The 21,337-nt window shown below is 38.5% G+C and overlaps 1 protein-coding gene across 1 annotated transcript in view; it reads left to right on the forward strand.

Moving 5' to 3' along the window:
* The first annotated feature begins 5,517 nt into the window (after positions 1 to 5,517).
* Positions 5,518 to 21,337, forward strand: part of RYR2 (ryanodine receptor 2) — a 381,210-nt gene continuing 365,390 nt past the window's right edge. Inside the window, exon 1 of the mRNA XM_041413766.1 lies at positions 5,518 to 5,576. Coding sequence (XP_041269700.1) covers positions 5,529 to 5,576 — 48 coding nt within the window. The 5' untranslated portion in view covers positions 5,518 to 5,528. The remainder of the gene's footprint in view (positions 5,577 to 21,337) is intronic.

The raw sequence follows: 21,337 nt of genomic DNA on the forward strand, positions 1-21,337 counted from the left end.
GGTAGACAAACTCTTAACAATTATTCATGTTTCTCAAGTTTCAGAGTAGCCCTATGGCTACTAAAATCTCTCCCAGAAAACTGCCTGTTGCTTTAGAAACAGGGTTGTTAAATATCACAGAACTGAACTTCACAGCAAAGATTGTCATGGCAGTGACAGGGGATGAAATTTTTCTGGTTTTATAAGTTTACTGGAAAATTGTACAGTGGACTGCTGCATATTAATAAGAAGGAAGGCTTTCCCTGCCTTTGTTCCAGCAAGTTATTTAAGTTCTCAGATATTAACTCAATCAGAATAAATCAGGAACATGGAGTATCTAGAATATTACTTTAAAAGGTTTTGGAAAACTTAGAAGAGCTTATTTTCTCCAACTATTTGCAAAAGCATTGATTTTTGAGACTGACATATGGTTAACATAAATTATTAACAAAATTAGAATTACCTTCCTATTGATTCCTTTTCATTGGCTAAAAACTGATAGTATTTCATTTGCAAGAATGCAAGCTGAAGAAGGCACCAGAAACATCTCTATTTATTCATAAAAGTGTGAGATAGATATATCCTTATTGTTATATAGTACTTGTAAATAGTTACATAATGACATAACCTGTTACAAGACTGAGGAAACCAAGAAATTCTATTTTAAGGATTCTATTTGATGTGCTCTTTTAATTTAAATCAACATTTTTTTTAGAAAAATAATATGTTATTGCCCCTCAAACCCAAAATGACCAAAGTGGAAAAAAGGCCACATTCAAAAAGCCAGTTCTGGATTTGTGCCTCACCACAGGTTCCATTGAATTTATCAGAGTGCATCAGGTAAAAAGAGCAATAAAAACCTCAAAGAATGCAAGAATATGAAAACACAAGCAAACTATTTCCCCCCAAAAGATAAGCCCCAAGATCCATTGTTCCCCCTTAATCTTATTAATCCCCCTCCCTTTCCACCCCCCCCCCGCCTCCCCCCAAATCAAATAATGAAAAGAGAAATTAAAAGCTTTGAACTTTGCCAGGATGCTTCAGACAGTGATGGTTTCTTGTTCTTAGGTGAGAAGTGTAATTTCCAGACTTTGGCGCAGCCATGTTCCAGACTCCATTTAGACATGAGCTCTGTAGGTGCAGAACAGAAGTTTTTATAAAAGGAAAAGCTTGGTTGTCTAAATTTTGTTATAACACTGTATCCCCATGTAAATCCTTGCATACAGGCTATAAATACAGTACAAAACATGTACCTAATGACAGACATAATTAACACTTATACTGTACTTTATGGGTTCGGGATAAACACTAATTGAAGAAAATGCAGTGTATTATTGAACTCCAGGGTGATCATGACAAACATATAACTATGTGATCTTAGACATAATTACTCTCACTTAAACTCTGCCAATCTGCAATAAAATCTTTTAAATTCTGTGCAGAATTGGGTCTACTAATTTTATTCTTTCCAAGTCACATTTGGGACCTAAACTGGCATAGATTTTACATTGACTCAATTTCATTGACCACAGGGTGTTGATTTATGACATGTGATATGAGATGCAATCTTTCTAGTTTTACAGTATTTGGAATAACATGTTTGCAAGATTGATATTTGGCTGAAAAGTCTGACATGCTGCAAGAAAGAGCAGCGCCAAGAAGAAAGGATAGTATCTACCCCACTTAATTCCTATTGGCATTATCTTATTCTGTGCTCCCAAGAAGAAAAAATTGTGTGGTAGCATATTCTGCTACAAAAAAATAAAGAAACACCTGGAATTTTCCCTCATGTTACTGAATACAGAATGTTCACAATACTTATTATTATAAAAAGCAAACACTGTTTGTTTGACATAGATTATTACTTTGAGTGTGTACACACAAAATTACCTATTAATCTTCTTGTAATATTTAATTTAGATGATTAGAATTTATAAAATGAAAGTGCTAAAATCCTTATAATAGTGTGAATTTATGTTCAGTTCAGAATCCTGCTGTGATTCCTCAGAAGCACTGTCATGCTGGTGCTGCTGTACTGCCTCTGCATCACACAAAGAAACCTGAGTTTTTTTGTGAAAATTGCTAAGGGCATATTATGGATCTTCACAGCGCTGCTGCCTTGATAATCTAGGCTTCCAGGAGCAAGAAGCGCTTGCTGAGCAAAGGGAAAATGCACTAAAATACCTGTTGTAGTGACAATTACAAACGGCACAGACATGGGCAGATTTCAAGTGAGATTTTAAGAAGAACATAACAAGAACAGGACCACAAAAGGTCTACAGTAAGTAGCTTAAGGTTGTATTAGGTGGGAGAACTGGACCAAAAATTTGATAGGCTGCTTCTAGATCAGGTGCAAAAGAAGTAGACATAGTACATGCATGTCATGCAAGACAACTAGATGGCTAACAAAACATAAACTGGAGCTGGAAGAGAATGCCAATTTTCTTGTGAAAACTTTTTGCTAAGCTTCAGGGGTTGTGTTATTACTTTTAAATTCATAAACCAGCACAGGATTGTTTTGGCAGAAGTAGAAACTCTTTTGTTCTGCATTTTTTCTATGGAAAGCACAGTTATCGGTGACAAAAATCGTCAGACTTGTGGAAAACAGTGGGTATGATGAGTTGTAATATAGACTAAAAATGATAAGTAACAGTGGGGAACACAAAGTGAATTGCCATGGGGCAATTGTTGACTGACATCTTGAACCTTAGGACTGCCAGTCCTGGAGCAGGGAGCCCTGTTCTTCTGCACCCACACAAAATATGCAATTCTTCTGAATTTCACCTGTAAATATCAGCCATGGAGGATGTTTATTCTTTTGCTTTTCCCATTAGTTCACCTAAGAAATAATTCTGTGAACTTTACATTACTTCCTGTTATGATAGAAACTATCATGTTTTTCTATATTTAACCATTATTTTCTATTGTTTTTAACCAGATAGTCACTTTTAGTTATTCAGTGCAGTGAACCATAACCGCTGATTAAAACCTAACATCAGCTAAAATGCTGGAACTATATTTAATATGTATTTTGCACATGTGTACATATGATATTCTATGTGTACTGCACATATGAATATGTGTCCTTGATGAGTAATTTAACAAGAAGCTTCCATCTACATTAGGCTTTTATCGCCATGTTCAGAAAGTTTCTGGAAGAATCTTTACTACTTTTTAACTTTGCTTCCTAAGCAAATTATCTAATGTGGCCAGATATGGTGCATGTGTCTCTGTTACTGCAGAATATCTTTTGAACTAAGTGGAAAATTCCAACAATGTCACAAAAGGTTAATAGTATCATACAAGCTCCCAGCCATTTCATTAGAACAGATGCATGGGTAAAGAAGACACCAGATAAAACTCTTTGGTGTCTAACCAACTGCAGCATACATTGTACTCATATTAAACACCGACAAAACTGTGTGTTAGAGAAATATCACTGCCCTAGCATGGAGAAGCTTCAGATGGAGTTTTTGTCTTTGTAAACACCAAGGAGTCTACTTACGAGCTACAAATCTATAAGAAACCAGGTACGATCAGTTCTACAGTTCTTGGAACGATGATGTCCATGAATGTCACAAGGTGCTGAAAACTACAAAATGTTTCAGGTACTGATGTTATAGTGAACTATTTATATTTTTTTCCTTTCCTTCCTCTATAATGTCCTTGCTTTACATGCAACAAACAAAAAAAGGCATCTAATCTGATGCTCATCTTCAAAGCCTTATGGAAAGTACCGTGGATATTCTATGATCCAGACCTTTGACCAGGTGCACTGAGATTTATAACCATATGAAATATATTCACAAATAGTTGTGCTGGAACTGATTTATGTGCTGAGCAGGAGAAAGAGATAGGATAAAAGATATTTGTTCAGTGCCTTTTCATGAAACCTAATTGTTTAAACTTATCCAAATTCAGGACTTTTCTTCATGATTTGGGTCTATTTCAATAAACATCTCTCAGTCTAAATAATTTGGAGAAGAGATAAGAGGTTTGAGTGAAATATGAATGAACAACGTCAAAAAATGTCTTTATTTTATCATTCCTAAAAAAAATATGTATTTTCAGTCCGCAGTAATCTTGAGAGGTAAAAGTCACTTTAAATCAGTAGTAACTGAAACCAGGAAATTACAGAGGAAAAGCTTAAGCTGTCATAACTCAGGAATTAATCTTCAGAACCTCTATATTAAACATTCGTACATTACTTGCTCTAGAGGTCTTATGGGTCATGACTGCTCTTGCAGTTTCCAATCTGTTAGATGAACAGGTTTTCCACTGCTGGAAGTAATGATAAAATCTCACAGAGCCACACTTTTTCATGGTGTCCTTGAACAGCATAAAGTTACAGGTTATGGGTATAGCTTCTCTAGAAGCACTTTCCACATATTTTGCTATGCTAGTTACAGTCTGTTTACCAAAATAATCGTGATTTCATTATGTTTACCAGTTTTGGTCCTTCAGAAACCTTCTGCAATTACACATCCCACACACATTTCACTCTGTCAATGATCCAGTGTTAATTTTACTCTTTTCTGAGATACCCTGTTGTCCTCCCCTCATGACCATTGCATTGCATTAACAGAGCCTCTGTGCCATACACTTGTTTCGGAGTGCTGTGGCTGTTAGGAGTCTGGTGGCTCTCCGGCTTGCCAGAATTCTTTCTGGAGGCCAATCATCCTCCCTGATGGACATAGGTGTCCTTGTAAAGGTACGATCTGCACGAATGCTCATGAAAGATGCGCTATTCCCTGGCAACCCTTGACTTCACCCTACGGAAAACACATGGTAGCTATCCTTGAAGGAATGGTGTTCTAAAGCCTTGCATTCACCCCGGGTTAAGCTTACACACACGACGGTTCAAGTACAACACCGGGTGAAGCCATGTTGTACCTTCCATCTCTTCCCCCCGACAGTACAGTCGGCTGACAAAATAACTAGCGCAGAGCCGTTCAGCTCTCCCTCTCCCGAGGTATCTCTCAATGCAGCACATCACGCCTAACTCCTGCGGGACAGCCGTGCCCAGGCAGGCACGGTGCCGGCCGGCCTTCCCGGAGGAACGGAGGCAGCCCGAGGCTCGGGCCGGGCGAGGTGACCGACACGCCCGGGGCCGGCGGGTCGGGCAGCGGCCCCGGGCGCGCCCCGAGGCGGGCGGCAGCCGCCTCTCCGCGGAGCACCGGCAAGGGGCGCTGGGCGGCGCGGTTGGAGTGCGGAGGGAGCGGGCTGCGGATCACCTGCAGCGGCGGGGGGGCGGGAGCTCCGCCTCCCCTCCTCCCCCGGTTAATCGCATCCCCCTCCCCGCGGCAGGCACAGGCAGCCGGGCAGCGCTGTCAACCTGCTGCAGGCGCACGGGCACCCGCACCCCGCTCGCAGCCAGGGCCGGGCTGGGGCCGCCGGCTCCGCCGCCCTCGCACTTGCCCCAGCCCCAGCCCCAGCCCGGTGCGGTGCCGCCGTGAGCCTCCTGCCGCCGCCAGCCCGCGGGGAGCCACCGCCGCCGCCCGCCCGGGCACCGGGAGCAGCGCCCGGCAGAAGGAGAGACAGGGGCAGCCATGGCCGAGGGGGGCGAGGGCGAGGACGAGATCCAGTTCCTGCGAACTGTAAGCGCCGCGCTTGCCTCCCTCATCTCCGCGCCGTGGCGGGGCGCCGGGCGGGCCGGGGGCTGCGGGGGCGACGCCCGGACCGGCCGGGGTGGGAGCCGGGCGGGGGCAGCTCGGAGCGGGCTCCGGAGTCCCGGCCCCGTCCCTCTCCACCTGGCAGCGTGCGGCCCCGTGGCCGGGCGAGGGGCGATAGCCGACCGCCCGCTCCGCTGGCCGCGCCGGGATGAGCGGGAGGGGCGGGCGGCCGTGCCGGCCCCGGGCGGGGGCACCCCGGGCAGGCGGGCGGGGGCGAGCGGCACCTCCCCAGCAGCTCCTCTCCGCGCTGCCTTCCCGGCCGCGATGTGCACGCCTGCTGCAGATACTAACCGAGCAGCCGTCCCCAGAGCGAAAACTGCAATCGCACTCCCTTTGCAGAAATAGGCTTGAGGGAAAAAAAACACCTCTCTCACCCTGTCCCCTCCCCACGGAGGTTTCCACTAACTTGCAGGCGTTCTCCTCGCCGGGCACAGACTAATACGGCTTTTTCTGGCGTGCGCATCCTTTCGTTACTTCGGTCCAGAGCATGTTAAGGCGCTAGAGCGCTTCTTCCTTCCGTTTAATTAATGCATCGGGACTGCTGCATCTAATGCTTAGCTGGATTATGTTTCTTCATGCAATGCTTTTATTTATCTTCTCGGCCATCTCCCAAGTGTCCTTTATATGCACAATCCTAGCAAGTTTTACAGATAGGCATCTGCATCTAGAATGGTGGTGTCTACAAACCGTGCCACAGTTTGAGGAAAAATTGCTGAGGCATTTGTTAAGTAGAGCTGGAAACACTGAGACTGTAGGATGAAGCTTAACTTCCCTTTTATTTAGTACTGTCTGATTTAGAAAACGTTCACGTTCAATGGCTTGTAAGAAAATACATCTAAATGGGGGTGGAAAGAAAGCAACATACAGTATGTGAAACATATTCATGTGCTGTTTGCGGCATTAAGAATCCTGGTTCTCAGTTGTCTTCCATTTCTATCAGAAACCGCACAATAGTAGACGTATACCTTAGTGTTAATTATTTTTTATTTCTTTGAGGATTCTTAGAAAATCTGCTTTTACAGAAAATACAGCTGTTAAGCAATATTGTCATGAAGATCGACAACTTTTTTTTCTTGTCAGCATTATGTGCCTTGTATTGTAGTGTTGCCTAACACCTAAAGACAAAACAGAAAAATATTTCTGTGAAAGAAAATTTGTCATCTCAATTTATGAGTGTTTTTTTTTTAATTAGTACTTTTCACTGGTAAAGATTTTTGGAAGACTTGTACCGTGGCAGCCTTACTGCAGGCATGAATGTTAAGCTTAGTTCATGTTATCTGAATGCTTAATAGGGGAGGAGAAGCATTGAGCATACTAATACAGCTCAGCACATCTACAGTAATGCTAAACTCCAGCACCTGACAGCAGCAGCATGTTATGTAAAACAGCACTCCTGATAATATGTGTCAGCCTTGATACAGATTTGGCAAACCCAGTCTTAGATAATACTTGAAAATGTTTAGAATGTTGCATCACTGGTAAAATGACCTTGAATATGGTAAACTGAGCTTTGGGGAGGCATGTTGTGTGGTTTAATGAAAAAGGCCTGAGAAACCCATATAATCTGTAGTGGTATGTAAGCAGTCATTTTTACTTTTCCTTCCACTTTGTCCAAGTTATCATCATTACTTGGAAAAGTCAGTGCTTTCAGACTTTTTTTTTTAATGTAGTCACTGACTTCTCTATTGTTAGAAGGCTTGGATTAGTGGTCTCTAAAGCTATTAGATGTGTGCAACTTTTTGCATGCCCTTGGTAGAAAGCACTGGAAATTTGATATTACCCTGGTAATTACTGCAGCTTTTCATTTATTTTTAAAATACTAATTAGGGACAGATGGATTCATAAATGTTTTGTAGATAAACGAGAACTTTTCTAAGAACACTGTATGCAAGTAAAAAGCACTCTGTGCTTTCAATACTTTGAGGATGACATCTGTAGGCCTACTACATGTAAACAGTGCTCTTCATATTTTCTTCTTCTGGTAGGACCTGATAAACTTCCTAAAATCTTTAGAGTCTACTCTGGAATGTAAACACTGTATTTTTTAATGTTTAAAATTGCACATGAGATTTTACTCAATTAAAAATGCCCTTTATTTGCATGAAGCTACTAGACTGAATTTATATTTTTATTGGGAATTTAGATTTTTCTCTCATCTTCACACATTCCTATATGTGTAATGATTCCTATTTACTTGCTGGTCTTTTTTTCTTTTTTTTCCCTGGTTTGGTTTTGTTTTGGTAAAGTGACATTAAGCATTACCTCCTGCAAATTCTGCTGCTAGGATGGATTTCTGTTTCTTTTGGGAATAATTTGAGTTTGATACGTCACTTCTGAGATGTGAACACAACCTATTAAAGCCATGTATTTCTGGAAGCATCAGAGCTTACATTGTTTGGGACATCTTTGGACAGGCTGGAGATCAGCTCTGTGCTGTTCAGTTCTCCTCAAGGAACTCCTCTGTAGTCCTGTGAATTACTTGCTTCTCTGGAAACAGGGATCTCCCTCATTAGTTTGCCAAATGCTCCAGGTGGAGATGACTTTGTATTATGTGTGGCCTTTTTTAGGCTTGGACATACTTTCTCCTGACTTCTCCCACGGAATAGACATGTACTCTGCAGGAGAAGTGAAGGGGAACAAGTATCCTGCTGTGTGTTTATTAGTTGTGTGTCCAGGCAGGACCTCTTCCCTGTAGGGGAATTTGTTTTTTATTTTATAATACTAGAAAGATCAAGAGTATATATAACATAGATTTCACTGTTTAATCTTTACAGTCAAGAATCTAAAACATTCATAGTTGATACAGAAATCACCTGTTTTTTATTTCTTTGTTTTTATACTATTTTTATTAGGATGTGTAGTTTGATGAGAATAAAAGTAATTCCAAGTTCCAGGAGAAAACAGAAAATATTTTCCCCTAAGTTCATAGGCTCCATCCTTAATATACATGTGCAAGGACTGTTTTCTGTGACACAGAACCCCTATAAGGGAAAACTTTGCAAGAACTGGAGTGGCAAGTTGGTGAGAAGATGAAAACCAATTGCAAGATTTCCAAAAAATATTGCCTGTATTTGTCCCTTATATTTTTTAAAGGTGTCCTGACTTTCAGAAGCAAGATGTATCTAAAAGTGATGGGAAATGTGTAATTTAGCTATTTGGTCTTGTGATGTTCCTGGTGCCAGTGTGTATGGCTTTCTAGAGTTGTGGAGTTTCTTAAATTAGAGGCAGATCTGCTTTTAGCTGTTTATGGTAGGAGACACCAACAGGACATGCTGAAGTAGGGCTGACAGGGTTATGGTTTTTTTCACTGTCTTCTGAGACAGTGATGATTACCATGCCTGTCAGGAATCAGAGGTGTAATCAGCGTGAGCAGCACATGTTCCCCAGGACCGATGGAGTCATCATCTCTTTACAGCTTTTTTTTTTTTTTTTTTTTTTTTTAGAGGTTTGAATGCTGACTTTCCATCTTCACTCTCTTCTAATGCCTTTTTCAAATTTTTTAAATTAGCTTGCAGTAAAACAGAACCTCTTGCTTGTGTGAATGTATTCTGTGCTGCATTATTTTCTACATGGATTTAGTAGTTCTGAGTGTGACTGCCAGTGGAATGTGTAAGTGTGCTTTGCAACACTGAAAGAGTAGTTTGAAACAAATTTAAACAATACTTAACATTCATGTTTGACATGCAAAAGATTTTTATTTGCTCAGTGCTGGGTTTTAGAGTGAAGTTTATGGCACAGAAGTCTGAAATGAAGAATGCTGTGTTCACATTTCAAGGACAGCAGTTCTCTGATTTCAGAGTTTCTTCTACTTCAAATATTCCTCATTATGGCAGCATTTAAACAATGAGTGCCACTTTAAATCTGACTAAAATTCATATTCTTACATGCCATCCTACATGAAGATTCTATGGAATTAGAGGACACAAAAGGAACCAGAAGAAACAAAATCAGAAGATTATTGTAAGATAATAAGACTCAACAGGAGAAGAATTATGCAAGTCTCTCAGTGAAACAGAAAAGAAAAAAAAGTGTTTTTTAATTTTTTTTTTTTTTTTTTTTTTTTTTAAATCCCTTAAGCTTTTCATGTGCTGCTTATCTTTTAAAGGGGTTTATCAAAATATGTGAGTTTCTGGTAGCTGCAGTCATCAAACATACAATTATCAGAATGCACAAAAAGAAATTGCTCAAAAGCAACTTTGGCTATTAGAAGCATTTTTAGAATTAAAATATGCTGAAACCCACTTTGGATATCCTTTGTTTATTTTAAAAAGTGTTTCTTGTACTTGTCAGTTTGTGACTTTTGAAGACACACCAGGGACTGGCACAAGAGACCACTGTTGTACAGTTCATGTGAGGGATGGCGTGGCTGAGATTGCAGCATTTGTACCTTCCTCTCTAAGGCACTGCACTGCAGTACAGATACTGAATATGATCTCAAATTCTATTTTGGAACTGAGATGGACAGCTTGTTTGTAGTGAAGGGGTTTTAGCTAGGACATGCAGTCCATTTTTTTTGGGGGGGATTACATGTGAAGCTTTCAGGTATAATTTTTTTGATTCTAAAATTGGTTGCCAAACATTTTATGCCACTTGAAGATTATATTAGTGGATGAAATCACTTGTCTAGTGCGTGTACTGTCTTGTCCTGTGGTCTGCATCTGGAAGTTGTCTGTATTTGATGTGTGAGAAGGCAGCTGGGGAAACTCTGTAGCTAATGGTTCACCAGGGAAGTTTCTTGATAGCTCTGTGAGTTTGCTGACTGATATTCTGAGAGACAGAGCTGCATTTCCTGTCAGTCTGAGCATGTTTTGATGCATCCTACTTTTTGGAATTGTGAAGACCTGAGGAAAATCCATTGTAGGAACTTAAAACATAGGCAGACTATAAAGAGGGAATACCTCTTATTTCTGACCCAAGATTTAGAATGGGCATGAGATATCTGACTTGTACTTCTCTATTTACGTGCTATATTATTACAGGCATATTTTAAAGGCATTTTTTCCTCTTACATGGCTGTGTGCAAAGTGCACAGGATGATTCTAATTCAGGAAAATAAACTAGTCTTTCTTTAGCAGGGATATGGATTGTTGAAGTATTTCTCTGAATCAAGGTAGAAGATTGGAAGTTGTGTGGTGAAATACTGACAGTGGGCTGACCCCACTAAGTATGTGAATTAAACTGAAAAGACAGAAATATTTTTCTTCTGATTTTTGATTCATATTGATCATATTGAAAATCTGCATTAGTTTTGATACTGTTTTCTGAATTACACCTAGGCTTTTGCTTAAATTTCCTGATCTGACTGAAATGAAGCTTTGTGTGGATGACAGAAGGAAAGTCAATAAGTGTATATATTCCTATACTTCCTAATAATACTTCAGTGACATAAATTTCTTTCATTTGGTAATAATACATCAATAACTTTGAACTGTAAAATGACCACATTTTACCAGGGTGACTGAAAGAATTTGAACTTCTTACTGTGTTTGTTTGACACAGTTATACGCTGGAATTCTCCCTGTAGCAAAGTAAGGATAGCCTGGCATCATTTTCTGTCTCCAGTTTGTATTCTGCTAAAGGCCTGTACTATGTTTTGCAGGTGTGTGGCACTTCTGCCATGTTTGGCTGTGTTGTCTGTACCACTCTGGAAATGGAGGGCCTCTGGGTCTGCCTGATGCATCTCAGTAACTGAGAAAAGGCATAAAGGAGCTAGTTTGATAACAGTTTAAGATATTTTATAGGCAGCCACAGCAATATGGAACTTACTGCAATGTCCTGTGACCATCAGAGGCACAGTTGTGGTATTTCTTTGTTCTCCTTGTAAGAAATAGAGCAGCTTAAGGGCACTGCCTGCACCATCATGAGAGGTCACCCTAGTTTCCTAACAAAGACTGGCAAGAGCTCCCTTGTGGTTTTACTGCAGTGTACTTTTATACTGTAGTCCCTTGCTATTAAGTGTGAGGTTCAATAACTAATTATGTATTCAGTTATTAAAGAGCTTTTTCTTCTTTTTTAAATTTTTCAAAAAATTTTTTTACGTAATAACCATGGTGCAACTTGTGATGTGAAGGGATTAAACTCTTCAAATATGTTGCTGCTTCTTGAGCCCAGTGATGTTACTCAGCTACTATAGGTTGGAACAAATGTTTTTGTGGCATGTGATTTAGTAGAAGCTTTTCATAGCTTCTCAGCATTGCTGAATAAAAACAAACTGGTGTCTAAATGCCTTCTGTTAGTAAAGGAAAAGATATGATAGCTAAGGTGTCACAACATGAGCTGTGTTAACATACATGACAGCTGCAATTCCTCTGTAAATGTAGTGCTCAAATAGTCAGATTTAAAGTAATATTGATGTGTTTGTAAGAACATTCACACTAACAACTGCATAAAATTTTAAATAAAAAGGTGATGTCATTCCTTCAGTGTTGTGGCATACTTTAATGTTTATCATAGTCAGGAATGACTTCCTTATAATTGTCATGTGCTTGAAAAAAGTACATTATGTTTCCTAGTAATTCGGACTTCCCAGAGGGACTTTGGCAAAAATCTATGAGGTAAGATGCATGGATCAGTTCATTTTTAACGTGGATGACATTTTGGTTCAGGACAAGTTTTTTTGTCAGTGAGATGGAGTGACAAGATCATTGCGTTTTGTGAGACAGCTTCCCAGAGGATTTGAGTAATAATGCTGCATAACAACAGACCTGTGTTACCTGGTTGTCTTTTACTTGACTGTGGGAAAAAATATCTGAAGAATATTAGCTGGCAGAACCAAATGTCAAACACTGGCATGTCTTATCTCTCCACCTCTCTGAAAACCTCTCTGGAATTCTGCTGTGAAAACTGAGTGTGCTAAATTTGAAGTATATCTCTGCTTAAATCCTTATTTCAAAGGAATGATGAAAGGAAGCAACACAAAATTTGCATTGGCTGTCTGTGAGTTTTCCTGGAGGTTGCCAGAATGTGGAGTTGTATTAATGGAATCAAGCCAGAAATGGCTGTCTCTTACAGCTATATTTTTTCCTTTTAAACCAGGCAAAGCTGGAAAAAACAAGTACCTGGGATTTGTGTGGGATGCGTTCTTTGGCTTCAGAAAAAGGAAAATGAGAAAGAGGAATGTATCTTCCTTTGCTGAATATGCCAGATAATTTCCTGTGGTGTATGAACATCTTCATTCCCATGATGGGCAAGCAGAACTTGTATACAAATTTAGATGGAGGAATGAATGGAATTTGAAGAGTTTTCAGAGTAAGTCTAGGCAATTGGATAGATCTGCAATAAGACTCAGTAAACTTTTGGATCGTGGGATCCATTCACTGGTAACCGATCCTCATTGTACATCAGGCATGTAGCCGTGCTGATAAACATTTGAACATCACCTACTGTGTGTTTATTTTGTGAAACTAGGAAATAATTTAGTTAGAACTAACATGCTAAGCACAAGCCAGATTGTGAAACCTGTCTCTGCAGACACATGGTCTTCATCCTTAAGCTGCCTTTGTAAAAGCATTTGGTTCCAATGGTGACAGAAGCAACCTAAATACCTGTATAGATACATAAGAATCCCTAGCCCTGCAACAGTCGCAAGAATTCTGTGTTCTCCTAACACTGGGGATTTGCCAAGATCTTGCGACTTCATATTTTTGTCTATTTTCTGCCCATTTATGAAGTGGATTTTGCAATGCTAATGCATAGATAGTTATGTGTGTTTGCAGTCTTTATGCCATGTACCAGGGAGATGGAATGCATATTCCCTTTTCCATGCAAGTGGAAAGTAAAAAAATTTACAGTATGTGATGCAGGGAAATAGTAAGGTTCTCTCCATCCCCATTTCTTTCTTTCTTTCTTCTGGTGTTACAGACAATTTAATAGCTCTTCATTGCTTAAGAGTTGGATTAATCTTCTCTTAAAAGCTTGTGTTAAATAAATGTGGTTTTTGGTTTTTTTGCACTGCCCCAGCTAACACAGAAAGCAAAGGTTTATCCCGTGCCATGCCGAGTCTGCTGGGGTTTGACTTTGTGCCACAGCAGCTCCACCAGGTTCTGCTGGGCTCAGCTGCCTACATCAGCCGTGTACCTAGTTTATTCTAGTCCTGGAATTATGTAGTCTTGGGTCCTTCAGAAAAGCTTGTGAGCAAAAGTAAAACCACTACTCTACTGTTTAGTAGTTGCAGGAGGGTGATAGCTGCACAGGTAAATCCAGGCTATGGCTCTGAAGTACCATAATTGTTAACTGAATTTCAGGAGGGTAACCTTGTGAATTAATGATTCAGACCCCAAGATGTTTTTCAGTAGGTCTTTACATGATGGTCTGACTGCCTGATCAGATATGTCAGCCTTGTTATTTAGTCTTTAATTGCTTCTAATGTGTCTCACGTAATGAATTGTGTATTTAAAGAGTTACTAGTTTTTCTAGTTGTATGTCAGTGGAAGAAGAATCAATGGAGGCCTGGTCTTCATTTTGATCTGACCAGGGTTCTTGTAGAAATATCCTGTAAATTTTCTTTGATTTGAGAAGGTTCCTGAAATCCTGCAGAAGAAACATTGCATTTTTGGATCGTTTCAGAATATTGCAATGTTATGCCTCCAAGTCCATTTCTTGAACCTGTTAGCAGTATCTTTTACAAGAAGGGTACTGTGTTTGTTCTCTACCATATCTTCTGGTTCATTTCAACTTGCTTTTCTTTGGAGTTTCAAGATCTGAATCCAAAACTTTGTTTATTCCCTGTCTCCCTGTCACTTTTCCTTGGTCTTGTCAGAGCCACTGAGATCCTTCTCTTCCAGTATTGGGTTTGATGGCTCTTCCTGATTTTAAGTGTGGCACAACTTCAACCTAAGCCTGTGGTAGGACTTGCTATTGTCTGTAGTTATGAATTTAAGAATTCATTCAAATGGATAGAAAGTTATGGTTGTGTTTTTTTTTTTTTTTTTTTTTTTTTTTTTTTTTTTTTTTTTTTTTGTTTTTTTATTTTTTTTTTTTTTTTTGGTTTTTTTTTTTTTTTTGGGTCTCTTAAATTTGGAATTTCTTTCAGTCTTATTTTTTTTTTTAATTTTACTCTTGGTCTGACAAAGATCAAGGTTTTGTTCTTCTCTTAGAACAAGAAAATAAATGTAATGCAAAGTTTACTAAGATGTCAAAAGTTATCACAAGAATTTCAGTAAAATATATTCAGAACATCATTTGTCTTGATGTATGATTAGTCTGCATTTTCTTTCTCCTATTCCTTTGCATGCTTTGCCTCTGGAAAGCTTCATCTTATTGAACTGAAAGACTCCAAAATCTTCAATTTCAACTGAACAGAATTTGTCTAGAAGGGAGAGGGATGGAGTGTAGGAGGGAGGGATGTCATAACTTGCAGGTGAGCTTTGTCATCCTTTTGAGGGCATAGTTTGTTGCCTGGCTTTTCAGGAAAAAAAAAAAAAAACCAAAAAACAAACAACAAACCAGATTTTGCATAGAAAGTGTTATTTAAGTTTAGATGCAAGAAGAAACACTTCAATTTTCCATGAGTGGGAGGTGAAAAATGAGTAATCAGGTAGTGAGAATTAGATTTTCATGTTCCTAAAGGTGAATGGAGATATCTTTTTCCAGGTGAGATGTGCTGCTCAGTTCAGCAAAATACTGTATACCTGCATTTTAAAATACTGGGATATTTACACTTGTTTTATTGGCTTCAAGCAACTGAAACCATATTTGCTTTTTTTTCCTCCCATCTGACCTTGGAATTCTCATACCTCTTTTAATCTACTGAAAATTAAATGGATATGGTTTAAAGGTATATCAAGTTGTGACATTGACATATTCTGTTGAAAATGTTACAAGCAACACCTTATTCTGATTATGTCAGAAGTAATGCTGTTTTTTCTTTTGAAATTTCTGGTTGGATTCTATCTATTTGTATATCAGCTGCAATTGCAGCTGAATTTTCTGACTTTTTCCTTACTTATACTAGAAATCTGTTACTGAGGCAGAATTAGATGCTTTCTATTTTATGTTCATTTTTTACTCTTCTTTCTGTTCTACAGTTTATTTTTCTCTTGACAAGCTGTAAAGATAAAAGAGCATCAGTGACAGTATTTTTCCCTTCAAAACCAGTTTGTTTTGGGGGGCTGTCCCTCAGACTTGGTAAATCAGCTCATTGCAAACATCCTGTGCCTGACTTAGGGAATAGTTTACTCTGCCCTCCTGCCGATGGTAGGAAAACCTCTAGCTGAGAGTTACTATATCAGTTTTCTGAGGCTGTAATCCTGTAAAGTAATCCAATTAATATGGTGTATGAGAAGTGCTCAACCTTCCGAACTCGGTGGGGAACTTCTGTTTCTTATGCATGGCATTTGCACTTCTGTTTACACAAGAAGGCCTTGCTGCACTTTTTGATTTACTAATAAAATAAACTAACATGGGTCAGAACACATATTCAATGGAGGAATGATGTTAACTGGTGGTGAGTTGTGTGGGATTGTCAGTGCTAACAAAATTATGTTTATGTACCTCTGTAACCTCAGTTGATGAGTGAGGTTTTTTTTATGATGATTTATGTCTGTTACAGAATTACAGTTTGACAATTGGAACCACATCTAGAGCTTGGGAAGCGCACTTTGTTGTAGTAAGTTCTTACTCAAAAGTTACGGTTTGCTATTAATGGTTTTACCTAGTAATTTGTTTTATTGGGAGGGGCTGAGAAAGAAGGAGTTCTGCGAGTGAAATGGGTTTGTAACCTTAGTGTATACCTTTAAATTAAAGAGTGGTCAGCTGAAAAAAATAATTATATTCCTTTCAAAATTTCTAGCTGGATCTCATTTTCCTTGCCGGAGGAATAAATCTTTTAAATGAAAGAAATACATAAAACAGGCAGATTGGTATAACAGGTTGTTAAAGGTTATTCTATTAACAAAAGTCTGGAAGAAAATACTTCTGGCACAAATACACTTTTTGGCCAGAAGCCTAAAAACAAATCCTGTATTACAAAACTGCTTCAAATGAAAATCTGTCTCTCTTACCTCTTGCTTAAATGATACTGCAAATCAAATGTAAATTAATTGATTTTAGTATATTGTCTAGCAGAATAATCTACTCTTCATCTGTTAAACATTCCATGAAATGATTTGTTGGTCTATGACTGTTATGTCTCTATATGGCCATGTATGTTTTTTATAAGTCTGGTTCTGTTCTCGCTGATGTTTACGTCAAACCTCCTCTAGATTTTAACCAGAGCTGAATCATACACTAATTGTGGTGTGTGCTGTTGTATGTAATGGTCTAAATGTGTTGAATTCATGTCCTTGTCTGCCATTTTAACACAATTAGTATTAATCTTGCTTAGGTGCCAAAAGTGTGTGACCTGGCTTTTGCGCAATTAGTTTAAAATTGTGTGCGTGTTGCTAACTGTCTGTCAAAATATTTACATCTAATGGTAAAGTGTTCCAACTTTGCTACTCAGATACATCATCCTGTCCAGTTCAGAAAAGGTAATAATCCCTCATATGCTTCTCTTTTCTGAGAAGAAAGTTTGATTTTTCTTTTTCTACAAATCTCCCTGATGTCTTTGCTAAGAAGCTAAATATTTCTGCAGAGTTGCATTTGCGTGTTTTTCTGCTGACAATAGTGTGCTTTTGCTGTGTCCAGCATAAATTTTATTATGTCCACCATGGAATCTGAAGTCAACTCTAACCTAGATTTGAGATTACAAATACTGTTTAATTTTCTCAGGAAGTTGTCCGTGCTGTGGGGGAATGCTGATTTTTCGGTACTAGATACATGCAAAAGTGCTGCTTCTTACTATTTATTTTTTACACTTTCAATGTCATATTTTAATTAATACCTTTTAAAAAATATCTCTTTTTCTTGGTCTGTATTACAAGGTTGTGAGATCTGCTTGTCTTGTAGCATTTACCACTGCAATTACTTTTGTTTAGTTACTGAGGAAAGTATCAATTATACTTCAAAGTAAGAAATTATCTTGTCACAAAGTTTCTGAAACATGAGCAGTGCACCTGTGATTTTTCTTTGGTGTCTGCAAGCCTAAGGAAAATTCATTTTAGGAATATCAGCACTTGGTGGAGCTGAGCTCTTGCTGTGCAACTTTGCTTTTTCAGCCTCATGTATTAACTATGGCAGTGGCAAAACAGCTAAAATTATGCACAGTTTCGAATTCATTGTAGAAATCAGGTAACCATTAAAATGCATCTGCTAGTTTTCTGAGTTCATCTGAGCAATTTGCCCTGCACTTGAATTGGAGCAGAATATATAATGAAAAAAATATATAGTCATAGGAATATGCCTTCTGCTCACATTTTTCTAATCTGCCTAGTCCAGTGCTTGAGCTCTTGTCTTCCAATAAAACTGCAAGGCTTAAGTGGAAAGAACTTCAGAGAGTTTTCTTGATTGCACGTGGCTTGCATGGCAGTATCTGGTAACAGACCATTTCCAGCTTATATCCTGATGAAATAGCCTGTAAGTTTCTTCATATTTACTGGATGTTCCATTCACATAACCAAACTTTCTGTGAACCATTGTATATGTTTTATTCTACAGTTTCCAGCTATCTTGTTCAGAAACTTCTATGAGAAACTAGTTACTCCAAACTATGGCATGGTCCCATGACTGTATTTACTTGAAATGCTGTATAGCAGGTTTTTTTGTTGGTGGTGTTGTTGTTGTTTTTGGTTTTTATTTTTTTTGGTTTTTTTTTTTGTTTTTTTTTTTTTATTTTTATTTTTATTTTTTTTCTTCTTCTCCTCAGGAGTTAATTTTGTCAGAGTTAAGAAAATAGTGATACTTGTATGAAAATGTGCCTTGTTTTCTCTTCTGGTTTTCTTGGGGCTTTTTGATTTATGTATGGGGTTTTTGTAATATTTTTTGCATCTAAGCTAACCCATATCTGGAATCGAAACTTTTCTTTCCAAAACATACCTCTTTCATTGTGAAGAGCTGGAGTGGTGAGCTCAAAATGGTAGTATTTTGTCTTGAAGAAGATGATCTTGAGAAAAATTGAAGCATGTATAAACAACTTCTCACTGTCTTTTAAAACTGACCTACATTCTTTTCTTCTTCTAACCCAACTCTTGCTGAAGTAAAGGTTAATATATTTCTTGATTAAAATTTAATATTTGTTTAAAGTGTAATATATTTTCATAATAAAGATTTTATACCCTAAAGAGATAAGAGCATTGTCTCTTAAACTCATAGTAGTTTTATAATTTAACAAATGCAGGTTACTTTTTTTTTTCTCCTCAGGGTGAAAAGTACGTTCTAGTCTGTAATTTGTGTTTCTCGGTAAGGAGCTACAGCACAGTAAAATCATAAATTACCACATTTTTTAGGACTGGACACACTTTTTGAAAGCTGTACTAAAGCTTTCTATTCTCTGACATTAGTTTGTGTCAGAGAATAGAAAAGTATTTGGGTGGACTTGGATACTACAGGTGTAGAAGGTAGCCCAAAATACCTATATTTTCCACACCTTATGAAGTGAGGGAGATGTTGTTGCAGAAGAGAGTTCTGTCACTCTACTCAATCCTGCAGGACTGAAAACAGATCAGAATTGGACTACACAGATTTGGTGCTGACTTCCAGGAGCAATTTATTCCCCTGGTTTTAATTGCAGTAGCTTCAAACTTCTCATCAGGAAGAGAAAGCTCATCAGGAATGGATTGTGCTTCTCCCATGCAACCCTCTGGTCCATGGAAGGCGGTTTTGTCAGGTTCAGCTGGAAACATGAACCTTTTACTTCAACTCTAACAGAAGCTCCTGAGTTCACAGCTCCTGGTGGCCAAGGTTTTTTTCCTCTGGATGTGTAAGAGAATTCAGATGAGAAAGTGAGCAGTGTTAGAATTCACTAGGTTTTGGTTGTGTAACTTTGGTTACATCAACAGTGTTCTTTTAATGTCCGCTCTAGGGATGGTAGTTCTTGCTCTTAGCTGTTGTTTGCTTGTTTTATTTTCAGATTTGTCATTTGTGCCAAGGATTGGATTTTTACATGCTGTATGTTGAAATAGTTTTTAACAAGGAGTAGAGGCAAAGAGCATACAAAGGCCAGAGCATTGTGATGAGCCCAGTGTTGGTAATTGTAGAGAGGCACACTTCTAGCTGAAGTTAGCACAGAGTCCATCGTGAACTTCTGACATCAGAGATGTGTCAATTCAAAATATTGTAATTGATGCAGCACAATGTGGTGCTCATGAGCTGAGTCTGGATGTTGACAGAAGGTGCTGTTAGGAGATTTGGAGATGATCCAGGGGACAGACAGAGTATTATTAGAGATTAGCTGACGGAGGTATCACTCCCACCTCTTTGGTCAACATGACATATATGAAACCGTGGTACAGCTTGCAATGCAGTGTGTAACTCTTCTCTCCAATATTGTTTTAAACTTAAGACTTTGCTAATGCAGAAGTACTACGTGTCGGTTGTGTGCTTTGTTGTTTTTGGGGGATTTTGAGTTCTTTATTTGTTTTAACAGCATGGTATGTTATTAAGGTTGCTTCAGGGAGCTGTTAAACTGCTGAGCTTCCTGAGAAGTTTTTTTTTTTTTTAAATTTTTTTTGTAGGCTTTTTTTTTTTTGTTTGCTTGTTTGTTTTGTTTTGTTCTGCAGACTTTGGCCATTAGAAATCCTATTGCATTTTTCTGATGCATTTCAGTGCATTAGTTGCACAGCTCACCTGGCATGGTTTTGCTGTCCAACTGTGTTAAACAAAGGAGTGAATCAAGCAATTTTTTAGTTTTGGAGGTGCAAGATAAAGAATGAAAAGGTGTTTTTTTTAATGATTGCTCTTAACTATTTCACTTAAATATGGATTGATTTTTAAACAACAAATATTCTGGTATTAATTTTTCTCTTGGGTTTAGCTTTTTCTTTGGCTCAGGGAGGGAAATGTGATTGATTGGAGGGCTTGAAAGATAGTGGAATCCAGGAAAGTGAGAAACTGAGTGCCACTTTGTTTAGTTAGAAGTTGTAAAGATCACCTGTGGAACGAGTATTATGGATTCAGGCTACTTGTTGCATAAGGAATTTGGGATCTTTGAAATATATTTAAAAATTTAGTCTTCAATTAGCTCTTGTTATTTTATCCTTATACTTGGCTAAGAATCTCTGTAAAAAGTACCTCTATGAGTATCAGTGTTTATGGGTGAAGATTGAGGCTCCAATGACAAACACTGATATTTTTACTGCTAGAGAGAGTGTGTGGTCTAACTGACAGCACATTGGCTAAGGCAGTGTGGCTTCTGATTTTTGCAAGTTCATCCTCTGAAGAAGCAGCGTAAGTACAGTGTTGTTGGAAAGCAGAACAAGCCTCAGAACCCTCTTTAGGTATTGAAAACCTCAGCTAAACTAATACATTATAATCATTATATCCTCTACCTCTGCTGCTAATACTAGATTTGGTAAAATGTGTATCAGTGTGGGAATTCAAATGTAGATTTCCATCTATAAAATGAAGTCACATTCCACTGCCTTTAAATTGTCTGGAGACTGATTGATCAAAACTATCAAGTCCAAATTAATTATAACCATCATTGTTTTCCTGCTGGTTTTTGGCTGTTCCAAGGGGCTGAGCAGGTGTTTGAATTGAACTGGGGTTGTCTTAGTGATTATTGCAGTCTGAATAGTCAAAATTATTAGTGCTGCAACACTTGACATTTTTTAAATTTTTTTTACAGAACCACTGGTGTTGAAAGGAACCTC

The sequence above is a fragment of the Onychostruthus taczanowskii genome, unplaced genomic scaffold, assembly GCF_017590055.1.
Source record: "Onychostruthus taczanowskii isolate IOZ18803 unplaced genomic scaffold, ASM1759005v1 scaffold104, whole genome shotgun sequence".
In the NCBI taxonomy this organism is placed as follows: Eukaryota; Metazoa; Chordata; class Aves; order Passeriformes; family Passeridae; genus Onychostruthus; species Onychostruthus taczanowskii.